The 27,122-nt window shown below is 35.1% G+C and overlaps 2 protein-coding genes across 2 annotated transcripts in view; one reads left to right on the top strand and one right to left on the bottom strand.

Annotated features, from left to right (window-relative positions):
* The window catches only part of LOC132953083 (uncharacterized), a 65,354-nt gene extending 54,489 nt beyond the window's left edge, over positions 1-10,865 (top strand). Inside the window, exons 3-4 of the mRNA XM_061025633.1 lie at positions 4,868-5,376; positions 10,498-10,865. Of these exons, the coding sequence (XP_060881616.1) occupies positions 4,868-5,376; positions 10,498-10,618 (630 nt within the window). The 3' untranslated portion in view covers positions 10,619-10,865. The remainder of the gene's footprint in view (positions 1-4,867; positions 5,377-10,497) is intronic.
* A 150-nt stretch (positions 10,866-11,015) lies between these two features.
* Positions 11,016-26,365, bottom strand: LOC132953085 (lysozyme-like). The gene is made up of 4 exons (XM_061025635.1): positions 26,007-26,365; positions 23,588-23,841; positions 15,884-16,019; positions 11,016-11,137 (listed from the first exon to the last, which is right to left on the bottom strand). Exons 1-4 carry the CDS (start codon positions 26,101-26,103, stop codon positions 11,124-11,126), a joined length of 501 nt encoding a protein of 166 aa, XP_060881618.1. The 5' UTR covers positions 26,104-26,365; the 3' UTR covers positions 11,016-11,123.
* Positions 26,366-27,122: the final 757 nt, after the last annotated feature.

Here is a 27,122-nt window from a genome sequence, read left to right as displayed (position 1 = left end):
CGAAACGCGTTTAACGGAGAAAAGCTGCCGACTAAAAACGAAGAGAAGCGATTTCAAATATACCTGTAATAAATTAGAAGCATAGTAAGTAATAATGAATAACACCTCGCTTAGGTGTACTTTTGCACCTGTACGGTGTGCAATACTGCGTGCATAATATTATTAAGTATTATAAATAATATTTCGGTAAAGACGCGCGAACGATTAACATAAAATATTATATTATGCAAAAACATAACAATATTTTTTCATTTTTTATGCTCTCGTTTCGCTCTCGCAAAACGATAAAAACAAATGGGTAATATAATATAAAAATAAATAGATATTACGCGATGGTGGGTAGGTACTCTGCAGAGCGTATATTCAAAATATTTGAACGAATGCATTTTTTTACAAAACAATAGTTCAAACAATATATTTTTGTAAATCAAATGTTTCTATATATTATATTCTGCACACGTGCACGCCAAATATTTTAGGTTACAGTTGTGATACTATCTACGGGGCTGCAGCATTGTGTGTGTGTGTGTGTGTGTGTGTGTGTGTGTGTGTGTGTGTGTGTGTGTGTGTGTGTGTGTGTGTGGAAAAGTGGAAAAAAAGGCACGAAACAGTAACACTATCGAGTCTGATTAAATGTATTGTATATAGCTATAGAGTCCGTTGTGGGATACAATAATAATAATTACACTGACGTTGTACAGATGGAATGGAGCGATAGACGCGACCGTCTTGTTATTTTAATCGAATTTCGAGACGTATATATATATTATTATACCGAGTGCACTTAAATGCAAACAAATAATTAACAGTAAATACATTTTATAGGCGGTGACCCACTTGAGCAATTTTATAGTGCAGCTGCGCATCGAAAACGATGGAAATTGGAAATTTGCTCGCGTTATTTTATCGGGGGGGGGGTTGTGCGTTTTTAAATCGACGATATCGATGATAAAATTATTATTATCGTCAGCGTTTTCATACAATTATGGACATCTGAGGTGGGTAAACGCATTTACCACTGATGGTACGACATTATAATGACCTGCCGTGACCCACTGCGGTATAATAATATAAATACTCGGGCGGGGTTGTTGTTTTTGAATTTCCTCATTTGATTTAGTGGCTGGCGAGAATCCCAGAAAAACCAGCAGTTCGGTTCATTAACGCCGCCGTCGAACCATTAATACGGTCGGGCCGAACGTGCACCGAACCCACCGCAGTAAAACCACCCCATTAAATGTCACGAATTTTATTTCTGCACCGGTACCCGAAACCCAGCACGGGTAAATCTCGGGTTTTCCGTAATTAGGAGGAGGGTAAAATAATAATATAACGTCCGGTCAGCAGTTCCCGCGGTGCGATGTGGGCTGTAGTGGGGTATTAAAACACTGTTTGGAAATCCTACTGTGGTGTTGTAAGACAGTGAAAATATTACAAAACGCTCAATCGAAAAATGTTCGATATTTCGACGAAAATTTCAATCGTTGTCGCTCGCTGCATTTTTAGAAACACATTTGTTTAAACTACATTTTTTCCCGAGAAATCCCTTAAGCCCTGACTACTTGAAGTGCATTCGATGTTTTCTATTTAAAATCTAAAAAATATTGTTGATGTGTAAGCCTTTTCACCGCCCGAAAAACTGTGCGTTTCAATAAATTGAAAAACGCGTAGTTCGTTTGAAATTATACTGCACTTGTATTGTGTTAATTTTAAATTTTTCGTTTTAAATACGGTTGGACCGAACGTGCACCAAAATCACCCGATTAAATGTCACGAATTTTGTTTCTGCACCGGCACCCAAAACCCAGCACGGGTAATTCTCAGATTTTCCGTAATTAGGAGGAGGGTAAAATAATAATATAACGTCCGGTCAGCAGTTCCCGCGGTGCGATAAGGGCTGTAGTGGGGTATTAAAACACTGTTTAGAAATCCGACTGTGGTGTTGTAAGACAGTGAAAATATTACAAAGCGCTCCATCGAAAAATGTTCGATATTTCGACGAAAATTTCAATCGTTGTCACTCGCTGCATTTAAACTCATTGTAGTTTTTTCAACTCGCTGTAGTTTAAACACATTCGTTTAAACTACATTTTTTACCGAGAAATCCTGACTACTTGAAGTGCATTCGATGTTTTCGATTTAAAATCTGAATAATAATATTGCTGTGTGAAACTTTTCACCGCCCGAAAAGCTGTGCGTTTCAATTAATTGAAAAACGTATAGTTCATAGGCAGTGTTGGGAATCATCTAGATAATTTTATCTAGATAGAATTATTTCTTTAATTATCTTATCTTGATAAAAATAATTAAATCATCTAATCATCTCATCTAGATAAATGTAATGGTTATCTGTGGTAATTTATCTAGATAAATAATATAATAATAAGAATATTTTTAAATACTGAAATAGCCAATAATTTACGATAACCGAATAGTGATACCAAATTCCAATATTATTATTTTATAGTTGAAAAAGAAATGTTTACTGAAATATTGTCAGTTTTATTTTATTTTTATTCAAGTTGTATTAAAAATTTAAATTGTACATTAATTTAGTTGAGAAATGACATTAAGGATTTATTAATTAATAAATATTATCTAATTAGTAATTACTAATAAATTACATTATTTATAATATAATTTTAAAAAAAAATTATCTATATTATTATCTAGATAAATGTATGTGTATTTTTATCTTTATCTAGATAAAAAAAATTGTATTTTATTTTATCTTATCTATATAAATTTTGAATGAATTATCTGTTATCTTATCCAGATGATTTTTTGGTTATCTTTTCCCAACACTGTTCATAGGTATTACGTATTATTATATAAAACGTATGTTCTGTGTTAATTTGAAATTTGTCGTAATTGAGGAGAGCCACATTGTTTTCGAATCTTAACCACAATATTATTAAAAATAGATTCCATTGTGGGTTGCAGCTGTGTGTGGTTTTTTTTTTTTTATAAACTTTTTTTTTGCTATTTATTCACGTTATTTTGTTAATTAACTAACCAAGGTTGTTCAAGATTAGAACGTTAATTAACTACTTTAATTAAAATAACTGAACTAAATCTATTTAAATGGTGTCCTTTTTGATTACACGATGGTCATACGCACGTTGATCACAGAAAATTACGTGTCGGTCTACAATATGGTATAACATAATTTATAGGTGAACTTCCGATTATTCCATTATTTTTTTGAAGTCAGTTTATTCAATGAAAATTACTGTGACATAATCAACACGTAACGTGCTATTTTGTCCATCAATAGATCACTGAGAATTAAATACAATTATTAACGTTATTTCGGTGACATGTAATATTTTACACATTGTGTAAATTTGAGTTAAAACGTACAGCCCTAAAATATAATACAATTATTCAACAACTGTAGTAATGAATCAGTTCCACGAAAAAAATTTACATTTTAATATAATATTAATAATCATAAGTTTATACAGCACGATGGTCAACAATTCTTTACTGTTGAATGTCGATCAATAAAGTAAAACAGTATACTGTGCATTATATGATATTATATTATTCAGCATAATATATTATTATAATTTAAAAATATTATTTTTTTTCAAAGATTTTTTCGATTATATACAAAAATGGTTTAAAAAGTTCAAACATTTTTTTTTTTGCGGAAACTCCGTCAGTTAAATAATGAAAAAATAATTAATTCTGACAAAAATTGCAATCCAGTGCAGTGGTGCTGTATGCCTTTGATCAGACAGTTAAGCATTTAAATGTAATACCTTTTATAGATTTATTAAACAGCCCGTTGGCGTACTCTAAACCAAAAGTTTGAAAATACATTATAATAATATTAATTGTTATATAATATACATAGAGTGAAATGTTTAAGTCAATACTGCACACGATTTACCTTGTAACAGCAATGTGCACCTGTTTTGCCTATACACTTTGCCGTGTATAACACGTTATTAATATTGTTTCCTTTTTTTTGATTATCTTACTCTCGAATTATTTATTTTCGACTATGAAAACTTTTTTAAGCCAGTTGCATCATATCTGGCACAGATACTTGTTAACTTTCAGACCAATAAAAGCAAGCGCCTAGGAAGCAAAATAAGATTTTACCTCGTAATAATGAATAGTATTATTATTATATTTAGTTTTAAATATTTTCGATGAATATTTTGCCACTTCTTGGATCGGAATTCCAATACCAAAAGGTATAATACTATAAAGACGTCCAAAAGTGGGAAAGTTAGTGAAAATAATTAACTCGAGTGAATTTTATTAAGTCAACGTTAAGTTATAACTTATAAGAAAATATTATGAAGAAAAATATTAACTTAACGTCTTAACTTATTTTGTGTAGTTTGTGGGTTGTTCAACTTTCAAATATATTAAATAATAACTAAACACTTTGTTTAAAATTCATTCTACAATATTTATATTCCTATGCAGTATGCACACAGCCCACTAGTACTTTAGACAAATACACGTTAGTGTGAACCTGGCTTTTAATGAATATTGATGTGTTTGTTTCAATTCTAAATCATTGTATAACTAAAATTAATAAATTATACATAATATATTGTATAAACGTGATTTTAACTAATTAATGCCCACCTTTGACAATGACATAATTAATGAATGCTAGGGCTCGGATTTTAATGACATAAAAAATGTACTGAAGGCAATTTAATTTTCTAATATTTTGGTATTACGCTATAAAAGTACTATTATCGTTTGAAACGTATTTTGTAAAATAAAATGAGTTGGCCCACCCACGTGTTGAATCGATAAAATTGACATCTGTATCTATAATCGACAGGTGGTAAATAATAATTATTGAAACGGTTTGTGTTGTACAATGTTGTCGCAGTGCGTGATATGCGTCAACTCGAAGGCGACGATGCAGACTTGGCCGTGCGGTCACCGGGTGGTGTGCCGCAAGTGTCTGGTGCGCACCATCCAGATAGCCGTGTCCCGGCGGTCGTTGCCGTTGCGGTGCGTCGTGTGTCGCGCCCGGGTGTTGCGCCTCAAACGGTCGTCGGACTCGCGAGCCACGTCCACGGTGGCCGCGGCGTCGGCGTCGGAGAGCGGCCGTGACGGGTCCACCGCGGCCGGCCGGTCGCACAGCTTGCCGACGAAACTGCGGCGGCACGCGGCCGCCGCAGTGGCCGTCCGGTCGCGGTCGGTGGGCACCGGCAAGACGGGCCCCGTGCGACGGACGACCAGCGGCGGCAGTGGCGGCGGCGGACGGCGGTACAACTTTGCCGGTTGGGCCGACGCGTTCGCCACTGACGACGACGACGACGAAGACTACGACGACGGCAGTGGCGTTGGCGGCGGTGGTCACGACCAACTGCACTCCACTTCCGTTAAATACAGGTACTATAATAAAATATATATTGCACAAGACATTTAATGAATGAATAAACCCACTAATAGTCCCTTAAAAAAGACTTAGCGGCCCACGATTGGTCCATTAAATTTTTAGTAAACCATTGAATTTAATAAATTGTTTATGCAACCCAGTAATATACTAGGCTGCATTATGACATAAACGCCAAAGGTATATAAAAAAAAGAAACACTTGTCGTTTCCTCTCTCAATTAGTAGAACATAAGCGTCAAAGGTATCGACAAAAATACTTGTCAATCGCGCCATAATTAGTAAGGATAAAAGCGCCAAACGTAACAAAAAAAAATAAATATTTGTCATTTGCGACATAATTAGATGTAGGACGTAAGCGCGAAAGATGACATTGTATATAAAAAAAAATATTATTCGCACCAGTACACAATAATTGGTATATATTTTATACGTTTCATATAATCGTGCGATTCGTCATTTGATGTAGAATTTTACGACCGATCTTTTACGTCTGCTGCTGTACTTACGAAGATTTTAAGTAGTTGAAAGGATTAAATATTTTACTTTTAAACATTTTAACATGGATTTAAACTGTATTATTTTCATTAAATCTGTGCTGTTTATTGAAATTAGAAGCGGCAATTATCCGTTATGGCCATAGTTGCCGGGCTTAAGTTCAATAAAAAAAAAAAATCTGTTTTGGTCGTTAATAAACATTTTGATGTCTTGTGCGCGTTTCAATTTTTCGTTATATTTTTACTAGAGATCAAATTTCACACATTTTTTGATTTATTACTAAACCGCAAAAAAAAATCAATTCAAATATTGTAATATTCAACTTTTAAACTTTTTAAAGAATTTCAAACAGAAAAAAAAATAAAACCTAGCGGAGAGTATATCACTTGTAGACTTATTCACATCAACTTGTCACATCAATGATGGTTTATTATACACATCTGCAGGTTTATATTATTATCGTGTTCGAAATGTGCGAGAATCAAGATAAATTCCGAACGCATATTATTATACACTGAAATTATTATAATATTTTGATATACTCGTCGCACCGCCTAACTATACGTAATGCGAATAAAACATCAAAATTCATAATATTCACGACTACAATGGCCACGACCGCTTGTAACCTACTGTACAGCAGAGCGACATCCACTTGCCTGCTTTTATTATATCGGTATAATAATATGATTTCGTTTCGCCGAATAAATTTCATATTATATAACATAATAATATGCGTAAACCGGGCGGCATTGCAATGTTTAGTTTGTCCGGGGCCAAACATTATCGTATCGTTTTTTAGCACCCAAGTCCCCCGTGGGAAAATATCGCGAGATCCGGTCGCCGTCCGATTTTCCGATATTTTCTGTCCGTCGTAACACGGCGGTGCGACGACATCGTATAAAGTAACAATATTTTAGATTCTGAGCGGAGCGAGAAAGCTAGTGGTTTTACAATGGTGTTTTTTTTTTTATCCTGTATACAAAATTTTTACCAGAAGGAAAGCTTCGATTTAAAAATATAGTACCTTATCTTTAAGGATATTGTACCAAGATGGTACTTTAGAGAGGTCGTTTTTCGATTTTCTCAACAGTTATTAAATGCCACGGGAAAAACCACCGATAAATTACGAAAAACCGCTAAAAATGGGATTTTAATTTCTATTTTAATTTCTAACGCTTTGTTTATCAGTTTAACACCATAGAAACGAATAAAAAAATATAATATTAATTCAATTTGCAGGATAATATAATAAATAATAACAATATTTAATATCCAGACTGACAAACCGTCTCCGCTCCGAATCGTTTTTCTTATACAACGATATTTTATCATTGAATTCAACAATCCATTATACATTGACCCACTTGTAACCTACTGTACAGCAGAGCGACATCCACTTTCCCGCTTTTATTGTATCGATAATATAACAATATGATTTCGTTCCACCGAATAAATTTTATATTATATATAACATAATAATATGAGTAAATCGGGCGGCATTGCAGTGTTGTTTGTCCGGGGCCAAACATTATCGTATCGTTTTTTAGCACCCAAGTCCCCCGTGGGAAAATATCGCGAGATCCGGTCGCCGTCCGATTTTCCGATATTTTCTGTCCGTCGCAACACGGCGGCGCGACGACATCGAATAAAGTATAATACAATTTTAGATTCTGGGCGAGTGGAGCGAGGAAGCTAGTGGTTTTACAATGGTGTTTTTTTTTTTTTATCCTGTATACAAAATTTCTACCAGAAGGAAAGCTTTGATTTCAAAATACAGTACCTTATCTTTAAGGAAATTGTACCAAGATGGTACTTTAGAGAGGTCGTTTTTCGATTTTCTCAACAGTTCTTAAATGCCCGCTTTTATTATATCGATAATATAACAATATGACTTCGTTCCACCGAATAAATTTCATATTATATATAACATAATAATATTCGTAAATCGAGCGGCATTGCAGTGTTGTTTGTCCGGGGCCGAGCGTTATCGTATCGGTTTTTAGCACTCAAAGCTGCCGTGGGAAAATATCGCGAGATCCGGTCGCCGTCCGATTTTCCGATATTTTCTGTCCATCGCAACACGGCGGCGCGACGACATCGAATAAAGTAATAATATTTTAGATTCTGGGCGAGCGGAGCGAGGAAGCTAATGGTTTTACAATGGTGTTTTTTTTTTATCCTGTATACAAAATTTCTACCAGAAGGAAAGCTTTGATTTCAAAATACAGTACCTTATCTTTAAGGAAATTGTACCAAGATGGTACTTTAGAGAGGTCGTTTTTCGATTTTCTCAACAGTTATTAAATGCCCGCTTTTATTATATCGATAATATAATAATATGATTTCGTTCCGCCGAATAAATTTCATATTATATATAACATAATAATAATATGCGTAAATCGGGCGGCATTGCAGTGTTGTTTGTCCGGGGCCGAGCGTTATCGTATCGTTTTTTAGCACCCAAAGCCCCCGCGGGCAAACGTCGCAAGATCCGGTCGCCGTCCGATTTTCCGACGTTTTATTTCGTCCGATTTCTACGAAAATCCGTTATTCAGACCTGACGGCCTCGGCAACATACTCGTCCGCCGCATGACGTGCGTGGGTGGCATCATAATATTATAATAATATTTTATAATTACAGATGGCGCGCGGTCCGACGGGTGCAGGTCCGCCCGTGGCCGCACGCCGCGCGCCGTTTGATCTGCAGAGTGTAAAAATAATTACTCCGTGGTTTGATCTTCACGATCACGATCCATATCAGTGCGCGTTAATGCGCGCCATTCCACGACTTCTGCAACCGTACCAAACGACACGCCCCGATCGGTCGGTTCGCGTTATCGATACCGCATTATACCACTACAGCGGTTACCGTTAAGTCGAAAAATTCCAACTCCGTCGACGTGTGCGGGAAATTCGTTTCCATACAGTTGTAACCGGCGACTGTGTTTCCCCTTAAAATCAGGACAGGTTAGACAATACAAACTAAGACCCTAGATTTCGTATGATTTCGTATGGTGAGTCTTGTCTCGCTGTTTATATTTCGTTACAAATCGCTCGTAACCTTTTTTAATGACAATGTCCGATCATGCTGCAGTATCCTACGGTTACGACTGCAGATTACCACCTCCAAAATTATTACCTCTCCTATACTAAACCTAAATAAAATATAATATCGATCAGCAGTTGACTGCGAGAATGAAGATTCGACATTATGGTCATTATTCTCTATTATTTTTAAACAGGTTGATGTTACTCTTAAACGAATATTATGTTCACAACCACCCTTAATTTTTTTTGTGGTTACCTTTTTTTGTCTTACATGTTCACAATAAATTTGCAGTCATCTCTAACAAAACTCCATGCGGTGTCGTCAGCGTTTATCAATATTATACCCCGTGCGAAACGATGACCGTGACCAATATCGACCATACAATAATTATTATAATATACCAAAACTAAAGATTAGATTACTAAAACCGCACGAGAAACACGACGTAGTTGTACGCGACACGGGGATAGTGGAATAGCGCTTTTGTGCTGCACTGCAGGGGTTGTTGGCGATTATCATACATTAATATTATAGTTTCTAAGGCAGTCCGAACGCTCTTAAAACAAATGTCCAAGTCCAAGTAGAGAAAAAAAATTGCAAATAATATTCGATCGGCGTTTGTTTTCGTATTAAGCCCTCATTTTACAGTGCCGAAATATTATGCCAATTGAATAGAAAAAAAAAACGTCTACGTGTGAACCAAAGACATAATTCTGTGGCTTGGTGCAAGAAGGGCCAATGTCATATTTTGACTATGTTCAGGAATTTAAAATATTAAATTGGCCAATTTTTAAAATTTAGATAAAAATCGTAAATTTTATATTGTAACTCTAAAAATTCTATTACTTGATAACATTTGTTTTTATTTCATTGTATGACTTTCATTTTGATTTTAAGTATAAATATGTACGTTTTAGTTTGACATTGACCACCCAGAAAAAATAATAAAATTACTTTGGTTTGACATTGGCCAAAAACTAAAATTTAAAATAAACAATTTTTAATAATTAAAGAACTTGACTTTTTTATGAAAACCTAATAATAATATTCGATTGATCATAATGTTAGTAACTTCTACATTTATAAATTGTATTAATTTATTTCGAAATGGCCAATGTCGACATAGGCCCATAATAAATCGATTATTATTTTATCGATAATTGACAAAAAGGCCAATGTCAAATCTAATTTGGTCATAAAGCATTATAACAGACATTGGCCCTTTAAACACAAGTAACATAAGCACATTTTAATGACATTGGTCAAATAATCTCAATTGTCAAAATGTGACATTGGCGGAGCTTACGCCAAGCCACCGAATTATTCGCGTCCTTTTCTCGTGCAGATAAACGCAAATAAGAGGTAATAAAGGCTTTAGAGGCCGAGAGTTCAAAAGTCCTTCCCCCCCACCAAACATTTCATAAATTTGTTTCAGCTTATTCGATATTATTATAGTAGGGCTTCATCCTCGCCCCCCCCCCCCCCACCCCCACACACACAAAAAAAAAACTTGAACACTATTCGCGCCTATGCTCATACGTGTGTTTTATTATTTTTGCACGGTGCAGCAAACTGGAAACGACGGCGGACCGGACGAGACACGACAATCAATCGAAAAACGGTCTGCAGAGGATACTCGGTAAATTCAAATTCTGGCGGTTTTTACGCTTTAAAAACAACAAACCGTAGTTCGACCACCAGGCGATTTATATTATTATCATTTTTTGTGGGTAGGTATTATTATTATTATTATTATTATATAGTTACGACCACGTAGAGCGCACTGTGTTTTCTAAAATTGAGACGGGGTGTTTGTAACCGGTGTTGGTAACCGATGACTTAAATTATACTATAAATATTTTATCATGTACATACCTATACATAATATTATTAATATATAATAATATTGTATTTAAATCGTTTGATTTTCAATAAGCTCCATCGTATTTTTTTCCCCGTCCGGAAATCACAACGGCCGACGACGCTGAGCTCATATTATTATTATAACATTATCATCATCACGGTGATAATGTATAACGAACGATACATCCGGTTTCATAATATTTTTTCCACAGCAACAATAATATAATAGTATAGAGTACATTTTAATTTTAATTTTAATATAAATAATAACATCGTAATAGGTAGTAAGTATTAATGAGCTCTCGCGTAGTTCGGCCTCTCGATAGGTACATCAGTTAAACTTTCCTGAAACAGACAGAACATAAATAAACACGGAGTGTGAATTAAATTATTTATTCAAATATTCATGACGCCGAAAAGCGCGGTGTACAACACATAACACGAATGTTAAAAATATTTCATTTGACCCGTTAAATAACAAAACCCTTAAACACGGTTACATAATATTTTAAACGTTCATTATTATTATTATTATTATTATTACTACTGTCATAGTGTTAAAGAATACAAAACTATATTTAATGTGTAATATTTTGTAGTGTGTTTGTATACTTAAGGCTTCCACTTTTTTAAACCCCATTTCTGTGATTTATATTTGTATATGTGTAATGTGTATGTAGCATAATAATATTATAGCAGATCTTGTATCTAAACTATAGATTTAAGGATGTATTTATTCATTCACGAATTAAGTCTGATAATGTTTGTTTTCTTTGTTAGTCAAACGACCAATTTTATAAAAAAAAAAAACTAAAAAATTAGACGTAAAACTATTGTAATAGAGCCTATAATAATATTATATTATAACCTATTTTATGTATATTATATATATTAAAATAACATTTTCATTCAAATAAATCTCTTAGTGTTTCATATTTGATTTTGTATTTCATTATGTAATAATAAACGTCTTACGTTGAGTTGCTATTCGAAAATCGTACCTACTGACAGAGTAGACGAATAGATGATTGGTGAGATTGGTGATTTTAATCGATATCGATGTCACTATATATTGTACTACGAACGAAACAGAATGAAACAGAAACAGCTAACAATGTATTAACTTTTTTATTGACAACAATCATATTAGATACAATATAATATCTGGTTAAAACAAATGATACAAATAAAGTGTAACAAAATTGAAAACACTGTCTTTTTGTTTTACAGGTTAACAGATTTTCAAACTTTATTCAAATGTACAATATTAAGTACATAATACACAAATTTTCTTTTAGAATCTGATTATACCGGTTTATAAGGCGTACATTAAAAACAAGGAATCGACATTCATAAATTATAATTTTTAAGACTCACGGTTTTATAATACAATTGTCAATTTCTATAATTATAATACCAGTTCTAACTTCTAAGATACTTTGGATTTCTTGATCGATTGTTGCGATTTTTGATATCCAAACGGGAAATGGTTTTTAATAAATAGAGTTCCTGTTATAGTTCGAATCTGACATTCATAAGCTCTGATCTTCCCAGGGCTACGTTCTGATATTTTCCCATAATCATGTCGAAGGGTTCTCGACATCTCGTACTGGTTGACTTATTGTTACATTATCCTCGTCTTCTCCTTCAAATAGTTCAGTCAAAGTTACTTTTTGTAAGGTTTCTCCATCTGGTACTTGCTAAGGAAGTTTCTTTGAAAATGTACTTTCCATTTTTTTTCGTGGATTTGCATTTGCATTGTGATCATTAAAATCAATTTGAGCACTTTTTTTAACTTACAATGTCAAATCCCTCGATCATTAAGTCCTTCAAGTTGAATAAACTTAGCCTGAATGATGGGTTCTCCAACTTGGTATTCAAAGAATATTTATCTTGATATCATACAAATTTGTTTCCCAATAAAATTGGTAATTTTTACTTCTGTAACCGGTAGTTGTGGCATCAGGATAACAGTTGGTACTTTTTTTTTTAACCTTTACCTTTAACCTTCAATTTCTTTTCTATCTATTTAAACGAGAATAATAGTGTCTTCGTAATTCTTTTTTTTGTACCCATTATTTACAGATGTAGATTTTACTTCTTGGATATAACAATACTGTAGGTTTTCTTCGTAGATTCAGCCTTGTAATTGGGCACCAATGGAACAAAATTGAAAACGATGAATTTTCGTTTTGCAGATTAACAAATTGCTTTAAAAGGACGGTACAACACACTTGTGTTTTTATTCACATTATTACAATTAATGGAAGACATAACAAAAATTGTTTTGCGCGGGTAAGAACCACTCAGACTGTAGTCCAAGTAAAGCAACCAAATTTTCACACTAAAATAAGAGAAGTATCAATATTCTTATATTGACTATGCAACGTTGTTTTTAATTTTTCGATATCACAAATTCCAAAAAACAACAACATTTTTTTTCAGCATTTCAAACTTGAATGACTTTTTTTTAGTTCCGATATCGAAAAAGTAAAAACAACGTTGCACATTGAATGTTCCCCTTTTTATAGTGTGAAAATTTAGTCGCTTAGTTTAGACTATAGTCTGAGTGGTTTTTACCGACGAAAAACAGTTTTTGCCATGTTCTACATTTGTGAGATGGAAACAACACACGTGGGTGCAGCGTTCTGTTAAACAAACATATTTAATATATATATACAATATTTCCTTTTAGAATCTGATTATGCCAGTTTATTAGGCGTACATTAAAAACAAGGAATCGACGTTTATAAATTATAAATTTCAAGACTCGCAGTTTTATAATACAATTTTATTGATCCGGTATTTACTGTGTAACCGCGCGGGATTCATTGCCTCGTTAAGTGGGGAAGGTTAGGATCCGACGTCGTGACGAGTGGATTGACATACTTGGCTCACGTTGGGCTGAAGGTTTCGTGGTGGACGGGTTGTCGAGTCGAATGGCGATCGTGATGGCTGGAAATGGACTGATGTCGTGGAGGTCGGGTTGTCGCGTCGGACGGTGAACGCACTGGCTGGCTCACGTCGGTATTTGCATTATGTGTAACAGCGACTATGGTAAGTATGACGTTATGGGCGATACCTCATTACAAATATCAGTCAGTTGTCACACAGTTATAGTTGATTATAGAGCTGACAGTTCTTTCTGTTGCATTCTATGTAAAATATACTATATTATCAAAAAAATTTGGATAGTATCAACGCTCGTTCGCTAGTTTATCGACGGCTATGAAAATGAATCGGACTACTAAACGGTAAACGACGATAATATCATAATTTTCTACACACCGTGTGCAGGATCCTGCAGGATGAGCGTTGGTGAACTGCCCTCGTTAAAAAATAGGTACGTATCGACGTACGATTTAAGCTTTACCTGTGTGCTTATTTTGTCACCATGTGACGTGGATATCGTTTACTGCAAGAACTCTGTATTCGACGTACCTTTATAATACCTACGTGTCGTGGGTTTATAGAATCAAAACGGAACAAATCGATTTTTTCGGAATATATGTTTTTCATATAATATGTCATAATGTAATATGGGATTAGTTGCCGACGCTCTTTGATTGGTGCTCGACATGAACGCTTAGTCATATTATTTAAAGGGCCATCGTGAGGAGCTTTTAGAGTATAGTTAGAAATGAACACACAATTTACAAATCGATGATTTTTAATAGTGATCTAAATAGAACGGTTACCTATATTGTAAATAACTGTTTTTTTCGATGTCTTTTAATAACAAGTATAGAAATACATATATATTAATACCGTGCACCGGTGCATCATACTATAATTTATGCATAGAATCATCATCACGCTGCACAGAGCCTACGTGTTTTAAAAGTTTACATACATTATTTTTTTAACGTCAAGTTTTGTTGATATACAGGACAACCCAAAATCACATGATATAAGACTTAGTTCGTACAAAAACTTTTTCAATATTATTGTTTTTGGATCTGACAATCGTTGGAAAATCATTCATTACGAAAGAAGTCACGCGCACCTGTAATAATAATAATTTGGCAGTTTAAAGTTTCAAAATATGTTGCTCTCCCGGGCAAAAATATAATTTTATGTTTCTAGACAGCACCGTCTTTTGGTTCTGAGCCCGCCTGATATAATATGTGCGCGTACACCATAATAATTTATGCATGATATTATTATTATTACATAGGTACCCGTATGCGCACACGCTTCATATTTACACCGCTATGATATAAATATATATAGGTAGGTACATAGTAGGTATAATATATGTAAAATACGAATAGACGTAAATTAACCGGGCGCTGAATAAATTTCTAACACCGCGCAGAGTCTAAATAATGCGATCATCGAGATCACACACACAAATTCGCATATGTATATGTATATGTGTAATATATTATAATGTTATTATAATAACAATATATATATAATGATATATGCGTAATATCGTGTACACCCGAACCCATATACACCGCTGCCAGTTTCATATAATATACTACTATACGACCGGCGGCGGTGGACATGCTAGTACCGCGCCTATACAGCTACACTATATATAGGATATACGTGCTTAGGTATATATACGACGCATACGTGTGTACAAAACCTAGTCTGCGGACCGAGGGGCTAAGTTATTTTTTTTTTCAGTTACTATATCGTCAAAATATATTCGTATGATATAATATTATATTATATTAACATCGCAGTCCGTTTTGGGCGAAGGGTGTAGCCGCAGTATACCGCGCGCGTACGTGTTGTACCGCGGTCGTGTCGACTTAAACGCTCCTTCTGCCGGTCGTCTGCGCACTCGATACGTTATATATTTACGTCGGTACACTTAATGCGAGTGTGTGTGTGTGTGTGTGTGTGTGTGTGTGTACGGTGTGTATACTATATTCGGACTTAGCTGCAGTAAAATTTCTCGTCGGCGAAACGACCGAAAATGATTATAATAACATATGTATGTCCGACGACCTGCAGCCCCGTCCACCCTCGGTCGACCCTCGATCTGCACTCGTGTGGCGCCCTACGACCGCCGTTCGACGGAAAATCGCGAGAGTATAATATTTAATATAATATAAAATGCGCCGGTCGACTCACCTCTGCTGCTGACCGGCCGGCACGTTTCGTATCGCCTCCAGTAATTGGTGTTATCGATGGCCGAACAGTCTTCCCGGCCGTTGAAGTGAATCCTCGCGTAATCGTCGCAATCCGTCACGCCGTCTCTGTTGCAGTCCTGCGGCGAGAAAAAAAAAACTGATAAGAAAAAAAACCGATCCCACCCGCCGACGATAACAACGAAAGAACACGAAAATCGATGGCGATCTCCTATATATAGAGGAGATACGCATCACATGATACATTATGCATACATAATATATACATTTGCATATTATACGACGTACATAGGTAATACATATTTATAATATTATGCTCACGGATGAATCGAAAAGAAATATGTTCCTAGGTATTTTATTTTCCGTTATCAGCCGAAAGCGCTTATATATTATATACTATGATCGATACCGCTTGTGAGTACACCTGCACTGCCACGGTGAAAGATACGCAAGCCGATTTCGACCGTATCACTACGTCGTGTAGGAATAATTATTAGGGTTAGGAATTTGCGGGCACTACAATATAATATACACAGTATAGGTATATAATATTATGCGCGAACAAAATCTAAAATATGTTAAGTGCTACGCAAAATAATAATTTTTTTAATTTTAAAAAAAAGTACGGACCAAATATATATTTATTATTATTTATTAACGTTTTTGTACGGTTGTAGTGTACAACTATAATACAGTAATATACCGAGTTGAAATATACTTATATTGAGTTATTTCATTAATTAAAAAGAAACATCTGATGTGAGAAAATCTGGAGGTTGCCGGCGAAGTCAGTTATTGAACTGCAAACATAATATGATTATTTGTTACCGGCTACAAATAGTATTAACAAATATATTATTTTCAATATTTGTAAAGTTGTACCTATAATACTGAAGCCATAAAATAAACACGTCAATTTCTTATTGTATATATTGAGAAGGTATGCATACAGATATTATGCGCTTTTTGCACAAAATTGAAGGAAATTAATTTTTTTTTAAATTGGCAAAATCTGCAAAATACGCATTTTACATTTTCGATTTTTAATATCGTCATTGTGTAGAATTCATATTTTCTAGCTTGGTTTGCTATAAATTGAGAGCATATACTATGGAAAAATATGCAACTTCTACAACTTCCGTGCCGTATAATAATGTTACAACCACGATGATAAAATACATCAGACGACTTATATGGAGATGCAGACTAGTTTTAGACTTGTAGGTTAGGTCATAAAATACTAGTTGTGCCCAAAACGAAATTTATATTTTAGTATGAGTGTTCCAATTTGCGCCACTTACAAATGTTTATGGTCTGCAGTATACCTGCAATTTCCCTTCTTTCAGCCAGTAAAACAAAAGCGCTTAAATTTTAGTTTTACCTGTTGAGGTATATGAAAAATATATTTCTGTCCAATCTAATGTGGAATTATACCGCGAAATTTAATGTATTGTCATCATACATTTTACATAAACTATGTACCTACCTATATTAAAATATTAATTGATTATTATTATTATAACCGTCGACGAACTAGTTAAATATATTTTGTTTTGGAAAAAAAATAAAATTAGTTTTGCATTTAATGTTAATACCTACGTAATGGCTATTACCTATCATCATTAGTCTTTAATTAAACAACCGATCACAATAAGAAAAGCACATTTTAAGCGCAATATTGGTAAACTGCCGCGTATGGTATATAGCGTTATCCCAAAGAATTTGACCGTCGGAATCGACCGTGAAACGATCGATTTCGTGGAATTCGATTCAAAATTGGGTCCCGGAAACCAATCTGCTCCAAGTCACGTTTTTCTCTATTCGGGTATAAATGTATGTAATAATGATACGTGCAGAGACGTAGATGCACGTCGGACTCTGCAAGCTGTCCAAACGACATTTCCACACTGTTGGTCATCTCGCGGTGTATATAATTTATCGTTATTATTACCATCGTCAGACGAATTCGATTTAATAATACAGCAGCTGATGTTAATATTTGCCACGACACAGTATAATAACAGGGTACGTCGTCGGCGAAGACCTTACGGTGGTCATTACGTTTTCAACGAACCCGATAAAAATAGATACCTGCACTATACCTGCACTATACCTACCCATATATTTTCAATATATTATTCTGTGCTATCTAAATGCATTTAAAATATGTGACTCCGTTGGCGTGACGTCAGCCGAAACGCCGCTCATGCGCATTGGTCTGCTCGTCGTCATGACGTGTATAATATTATATTATATTTATATTATTATAATTTATAATGAATTCCAGGTGGCGGAAACCATCACTAAATATTCAAAATGAATCAATACCGAGCTAATCTGCTAATGGTCTCTAAACAATCACTCGGTGGCCCATGATCGGTTCATTAAATTTTAGTGAACCATTAAATTAATTAATTTTATCGTGCAACCCTTGCAACTCAGAATCGTTAGTAGTATAGATCTGTATATTATTATTACCTATGTATATACGTATCATCGACGATCTAGTATTATATTAAAACGATATCAAAATGTTTGCCTCACAGAAAATTCATCCTGCATTGAGGGAAATCGGTAGCGAGTTTAAGGGTGGCCATTCATTAGCCAAACGCCAGATATTTGTTAGGGTGAATGTTCAAGTTGCCACTGCACGATACCTAGCAGGTGAAATTACCAGTAAGTAAAAAAAAAAAAACAAAAGGTCCTAGGTCCTAGGTCCACCACCGGAGGGGACTGATTACCGATGTCTAATATCTCTGCAGTCTTTAACGAGCGGACCATGGTATAAAAATTAAGAACTACTCATTTCGAGTCTATCTGTATGATCGCTATATATAATAAAGAGATTAATCATAAAATTAATTTGAATTCAGCGCGAAGTGTGCACAAGATCGAACAGGCCGCTTTTTTTGAACTTCACTCCCGATTTTCCAAAAATTTGTTTGAAAATTAAAAACTAAAACTAAATCGAAAAAAGTGGCCTGATCCATCTCGTGAATGCTTTACGCTGAATCATTAAAATATGTTTTTATAATATTTATCGTCTCACTTAATCGATCGTAATGCTCGTTGGACGCTAAATGGGTAGTTTTTACTATTATATACGTATGTTGTGTGAAAGACTACAGAGACAACAAACATCGGCAGATATCCAATTGCATTATAAGTGTATTAGGTTTCTGTTATAACAATATGTTACAATTAATAGACGATTGTTTTGTAGGTCAACGCTCAATTATTTCGAAAAGTATAAACGTTTTTGGAAATATTATTATGGTTTTTATACGTAATTTATTGAAGTCATTACAAAACAAAGTTTTTGAAGACAAATTTACATTATATTTTATCGTTGTTGTTTTAACAGGTTTTTTTTTAACTACAGCATGGGTATATTATGTTTTTTTAATGTCGTATTCCGAAACAGTATATTCTTCTGAGAATTTCGACGTATATAAAAATGGAATTTCGAACGAGTATTACACAATTATACCTACCCTGCCGGTTAATTACAATATATTATGTACGAGTATTTAAAGTTTTGACGAGCGGAGCTGCATAATATAATATTGTAATAGCGGACAACAAATTTTGCGGGGTACCTATACCTATATAATACCCCCGTGCCCCCACTCGCGCTTGTTAACTACCTATATATTATGTTCCGGGTATAAGTCGAGAGGGTTTATCGACGACTGGTGCTGTTTTTTTTTTTTTTACCGTTATTAATCGTGCTCGACAATGTTTTTATAAAAAAAAAAAAAAATAGATTAACAAAACTTGTTTTGAATTATTCACACGTTCAATGCGCGGCGTTATTATTATACTCGTCGCCAACGTCACACCGCACAATAGACTCGCGCGGACAAAAAACCGTTCCGACTTGAATAATTTATCCGAGTGCGCACATAATATAATTTTTAAAGGGCGGAAAATGTCCATTTTGTCTGTGGGTTTATCGCACATTTTTGTAATCCCACATAATGCCGATTGCATTCGCCACGTGCACGTGTACCGCGTCATATATATATATATATTGTATAACGGCGAGCAGAGACGTTATTTTAGCATAATACTATCATTAGTTAATATCATAATAAGTGCTATACAGTAATATAACAATAATAATATAATAATTATTGTCCAAGAAAATATTAATATGCATGACATATTACTACGATAGGTAAAATAACAAACTCGTCCGCGATCGTCGCCGTTATAACCGAGACATTAACGCTAATAATTTATTAATAATTAGTCTACCTATATACTTATGCAAACATTAATCTGGTCGATATCGGTCATTACTGTACAGTGTTGTTTTATTATTTCATTGGTCTTATGATACGAAATCGCAATACTTTGTCGGATTATCGTTAATAATAATATTATAACGGCGTCATACTGCAGCGAACGATCTTTTGCAATATTATATTATGCCGTTTTCAACGTATACGCCGAAATTTACGAAATTTACGTACGAATTTTTTTTAACGATTGCGAAACGGCTTCGATAACGTATATACATAATTCGAAATTTCTGCCTTACCGACAATTTTCTCGAGTAATCGGATATATTATGATTGTCGGTTATTGTAGGCACGTGTGATGCATTAGCCTTGTAATGTTATATATTTATATTATACCTACTGCGGGGTTATTCGAAATGAATCATCCGATGCTCTGCGCACAACAACTTCCCTGATCTTACGCCCACGCGGCTATTATATACTTATTCTGGGGATATATTGCGTTTAAGATATACAGCTGTGTACGTATCAAAATATTGTTATCGTCTGCGACCACGAACGGAGAGCTAAAAAAAAATTGCAAAGTCAATTACAACGGATAATACGAACGAATTCGAGTTCAGACCAGACGTTGTTCGTGCGACCGGTGGAAGCCACACAGAACGTGTTCTATAGGTGTCATCGATTAAAACGTTATTATTTTATTTGATGTACCACATTGCTCTAAACTTCAAAACTAAAAACATACATGCATTAGAAATCGGATAAATCGTTTTGAATAACGCAACTATGTGGTTTGTTTAGCTGTGTTGAACACGACGACGGCGATGCAAAACAATTTTGGACGGATAAAACAAAAAAAGACTACCGGCGGGTCACAGATGACTCCCGATGATTATGATAATGATAATATTCGTATCGACTACATTGTATTAGTATATATTATAATATAGGTATACCCATGTCTAATATCCCTCGTGAATAATTTATGAGTTTCGTTTAAAACCCATCGCCGCGTATACCATAATAGTACCTATATTATAATGTATATACACGCACAGTCATCAATAATAATAATTATGTATAATATCGGATTTTAATATCGCGATTTGATGACTAATGTTTGTGTTATATTCTTGTTGGCAAAACCTGCAGCAAAACCTACAGCACACATCAAGGACATCGATCCCCGCTCATCGATCGCGTATTGTGTAAACTAAACTTGTATGCAGCGTTGTAAAAATAAAAAATAAAACACTTTCAAAAAGTATTTACAATGCAATTCGGATGCAAAAGCACTCGAAATTATATTTTTATTTTTTTTCGTTGAGTAAACATATGTATAGTACCTCCTACCAAATCATATACCGTCGCGGCATTAATATTATACCGTAACAGAATGTCGCCAACTCTACGATATTTTTTTAAAAACTATTAAATTCATCCGAGTACTATTATAATATACGTTTGTAGGTAGGTAAGTAGATTTGTAATTTACTCTATCGCGGACCGCGTGTTAGCTATAAGCAAAAAAAATATTCGTGTAACGAACACTGACTTTTTGTTCGTAGGCGACTTGCATCCTATGTATGTCACGATGTACCCCAAAGAATGAGATCCACGTTGTATGACCAATAGTCACGATTAGAGCACGGATTTTCATGCACTAAATATATCACAATATGCAACACGATAATATATTATGTGCAGTAAAAAATGGGAAAATATTCAACGACAATTATTCTGAACAATAGGCCATATTATTTTACATAATTGAATCTTTTATTTGATGGTTATTATTAATTAGTTAGGTATAAAAATAATTTTAAGTACATTTCACAGCTAAAATATATTGTTAGATACAAGATTCAGAACAAACAATTTTTTTAGTAGAATTGCTTGGCGAGATTATGAACAAAGAAGTTCACTTCCTGGTTAAAACGATAAAACTGTTATTACATCGCCAAAAAACGATAGGTTTGTAGTAGTCGGCGACATTTGTTATTAGAATTTTCTACTCGACAAAATATTATTTACACACCTTTATTAGATTTATCAAAGTGTATACAATGTAACTTCTTTCCAATATGCAAAAACTATCAAAATATATGCGGAAATGTACAAAAAAAATTGTGGTCTGCAGAGCTCTAAACTATTACAATCAAAACATAAATATACAAATGCATAAAAATAAGCGCTTTAGTCGATACATGATAATATAGGCATAATTGTATATTATTTTATACAAGGTGATTATAATGATTGGTTAGTGAGATGGGTGTGTGGGTCGCCCACGTTAAAAACAATACTAGGGTCAACAAACTGTTTAAAAAAAAAAAAAACTATTAACTTATTCGGTAACGAAACATTGTTAACCGACTGCTGTTAGTAACTATACCAATAACCAGATAGTTGTTATATGGGGTGCGCTCATAATATTATTATAATATCGCGTCCCCGAGAGACAATTAAATCGTCGACGCTGCATAATAATAATATATTATTATTATTATGAATACGATAAATTGTTGTTGTCGTAACACTCGGGTTGTACGTATATAATATGCGTGACGGCCTGCGACGAGTGTGTTTCGTGTGACGTTTATTATGTATATATTTTATACGACGCTGAGCGTGTCTGAACGTTTTCGATCATTTCCTACCCCCGACGAGGGGTACGGCACACAGTTGGTGTATTTTATTATGCACCCGTCGACACAGCACTCGCCGCGGCCAATAATATATATTATAATACCTAATAACAATAATAGAATCGTTATCGTCGTGATTAACGGCGGCGTTTCTGCCAACGACCGGACAAAGCGTTTCCTACGAGGACGTCGCCGGCGGAACGCTCGCCACCCACCACCCACACCAAAAACAACGAACTTCGGTGATGTCGTTCCCGCGCAAGTCGTCTCGAGGCTAACAATAATTATTATACAACGGTCAACGATGTAATAACGGCGGCGGCAGCGGCTCGAGCTTCCTTCCGGCCCCCCGACGCCGCCGCCGCTTAAATACCCAAATAATATTATTACTCGGCTGCGGCGAGGTAGCCACAGGATTTCGCTTTGGGGCCCCGGTTGTGGGGGCTGATCGTTTGTAATATTTAGAGAAGACTTATTAGGGAATCCGAGTGTGGTATATTATAATATATGCAGATGCCCTTTGACTTTTTAGGCGGCCTTCAGATTGCGATTTGTTATTAATAACTAGATACACGAGGTGAATATTACCGTGTCTTACGCGTTCACAGCATAGGTACCGGAAGCGTTTAAACAATATTATTTCCCTGACATTTCGAGGTGGGTACTATATAGATGGACGAAGTTTTACGGTAAATTTTTCCAAGAACGTCAGCCCTCCGGGAGGCTTCTCTCCCTCTCACTGCCTCTGCTATTAGTACATCCTATATAGGTCCTGCAGTCGGCACTTACCCGTCCCCATTTGACCATGTAGTTCTCGACGACCTTTTGCGCGCATTCCATGTTGGAAGCACAGTCCACGAACGCCTGGTCCCGGTCCGGGTCGTCGTCCGCCACCACCAACTGGCCGGCGTCCTTCCAGTAATCGCGGTACAGGTAGTAAGGACCGCAGTAACCGCGCGAGCACCCCACGGTCACGTTGCACAGGGTGGACGCGTAGCACATGCACCGCATGCAGTTTCCGTTCAGGTTGGAGACGTGTCGGCCTGCAACAACAACGACGTCAGTCAACAAATAACCAACTCGCTCGACTAACCTACTACAACCTCGGACGACGATAAAATCATTGGTACATATTATTATTATACACGGGGATACGTGCCTAATATGATGTTTTGCCTATACCAAAAAATAAAACACGTCAAGAAAGACGTGAGTCTGCGAGCGTGCTGAATTCCCCCGGTTTCTAAACGTATTATAAATTATAATACAACGCACAATAAAATATATATATTTAATTTCATATACAGTTTAAAACTAATCACTAATCAGGTACCTAACCTTTAATATTCTGATACCTATTTTGGGTCGCGTATGAATGTATACCGAATACCTTACTCATACTTTGATATTTTGTTGAATACTGGCTAGTGAGAATTTACTCTGAATAGAACCGTTATACAATTATTTATTCATTTAACTGTAGTGTTAAAATATTTCTAGTTAAATGACAAATGTATTTATATTTTTTTTTTTGTCTTTTGAATCATTAATCGTAACTATATAATATAATATATGTAATGGTAACTATAACGGACGGACGGATACAACGGGGATATAATATAAGGTGTTCTAAACTAATTTTTGGAAACCTAAAATGAAGCGAGGGGAATAATCATCGATCCGACTATCGCATAATATAATATAGTATTATTATACGGTACCGTGACGTGTGATGATAACTCACCTCTGACATCTTAAAATCCAATCACGAAAAACGTAGCACCATCGCGTCCTATATATACCCATTAATTTATCGTCTCTATGTAATATTATGGTCTGTGTTCGGAATATTACAACGTCGGAAAAATATTATTATCGCGTGCACCGGCGGGGCTTAGTGACGGAACGACGTAGGTAGTCTGAAAAATGATCACAAAACGTTTTCCGCGGATTTCTGAAAAAATTAAACGGCGTAGGTATACCTGTCGTGATGATTTCACTGTACACGTTTAGCTACTATATTATTATGACGTACGTCGGAGGTGGTGTTTTTGTTTTCGAAGCTATTTTGCGTATAATTTCGGCCACACGTTGTCGGCAAAAACGCGCAGTGACCAGAAATAAAAATCTAAAAAATAGACTTATATTTTAGCTCTTCTATCTAACACATGATATATTATTTTGTTATTTATAATGAATGCACAATATTGTAAGTATGCTATTCACCAAAAGTGGTACATGGTTCGTTCATGTCATGGTGGAAAATATGTGGTACTATAATGTATACTATAATAGTGTACTGTACTACACTGTACTAATAGATATTATTGAACAACTACAAAAAAATAATTATATAAACTAGCTTGTGATATTTCTCAATAATTACCCAAACATTAAAATAGTATATTTTGAATATTTACTGTATATTATAGAAATCGTATAATGATCATCAAAATATTTAACAGCATTGCGAAAATGTTTTCAAATTATTTTTTGGCAGCAATACAATATTGATATTGTGTCAAAGTTGTTTACTTCAAATATTAACATATTATCTTTGTATATATACTTCTGAATGAAATCGTGCACGTATTGTCAAAATATATAATGCATAGGTATATTGTACTCGAGTACAATTGCATGTACCCAACACTATTGTTAAGGACAATTATAGGACAATGCAATAGAAAAAAGTAAATCTGTTCACCGCATCAATAAATCATAGGTTATTGTAATGAGAAATTTTTGGACGTAGGTACCGCGACGCCATTAGCTACCTATAACTAATATTATCACTATGTTATGAATTTATAATGACGTGCAACGAAAACGTGCGTCGTCCCAAAGTACAATTTTTCCTACCTATTTTATCTCTTGTCGCGTTCGACTCGAAACTGCAGACAGAACGATAGAGTATGATATGATAACGCGATAAAATAACACGGTACGATGGCAATTTTATGATACGCGTATTACGCTCGTTACCCCACCGACCGGTTCGTCGCTTTTCATTGGTCGTGCCTTGATTAATATAAATATAATAACAATATAGCGTATTATATGAGAGGCAAACTGGATACGACAATGTGCGCGAGACCCGACGGTGCTTCGGTTCGTTCGTCGCCTCCGTGCCTTGTTAATTCATCAATGATGTGGTACATGACAGCTTACCTAACCTACGGTATCGATATTATTTCCGCCAACTTACCGGCCGTCGTCGCCATGGACGTCCACGACGCTATCAGCAGCAGAGCAGCGGCGGCGGCGCACGTCAGGAAACGCTGTCCGGACGGGTCGCGCGTCATTGTCGTACTATTTGTTTACGCACACTGCCACTGCGTATCGGCCAATAACGATATTACAATATTTTATTGATGGTTCACCACGACGTAGGTATGGTATTGCCAGTATAGTTCGTACCGTGGTCGAACCGGTCACCGCGACGTAACCTTAATCTCTCCCGACGGTCTTCGCCGTTTGTCGTCGCCCCGTCGTAGTCGTTATCAGCCAGGGCGATAATGGCTGCAGCTGAGGCGATAACGGTACTTCGATAAAATCACAACTTCGTGCTGCACTGGCCCCGCCAACAGAAACACGGCCAATAGTTATTGCAGTGTTACCTCCATAGTCCATTACTATAATTTGTGTTATTTTTTTTTGCCGCCTGCTGGCTGCTGTGACCTTACATAGTATATAAATACATAATACATATTGTACAGTGCGATTGACCAGCTGCAAGCATGCTCCTTTCTTTAATAACGATAAGATAATATTCAAATTCTAATCATTTGAATTTGTATGTATGTATAGTTTAAATATTTAGATCTGTATATACCAATGAAGAAGTGTCAGACTTTGTTTTCAAATTCTAGTCATTCTTATTCCCGTAAGTTGTTAAGCACATTACTTTTCTGAAAATGCTGATGTAGGTATCAAAATCAATGTTTGAACAGGTAGTTTTTTATTTACTTAACTTTATGTAGGCGCTGAGGAATTTAGGATAATAGGTCCATAACAATAGGTTTGAAAGGTATATGGATACTATTAAGGCTATTGGAAATTATATTAATTAATATATAGGTACTGACTAAACTATTGACATACTATAATATTTTTAAAAACTACCAGAGTATAATAAGTAAGAAAACTATTAAGAATTAATTTATATAGGTACTAGATTAAAACAAATTATATTTTTGTCAAACCATCTTTAAGATAAATATTCTATTAGAACATCGCTCTGGTCTCTGATAACTAAAAAAATTTTCTCGTTTAAATGTAGAATATGAATTGCAAACATATTGTTATGGAGTCATGAATATGG

Source organism: Metopolophium dirhodum, chromosome 9 (assembly GCF_019925205.1).
Source record: "Metopolophium dirhodum isolate CAU chromosome 9, ASM1992520v1, whole genome shotgun sequence".
In the NCBI taxonomy this organism is placed as follows: Eukaryota; Metazoa; Arthropoda; class Insecta; order Hemiptera; family Aphididae; genus Metopolophium; species Metopolophium dirhodum.
Note: the sequence above shows the minus strand (reverse complement) of the source record. Positions and strands in the feature narration are given on the sequence as shown.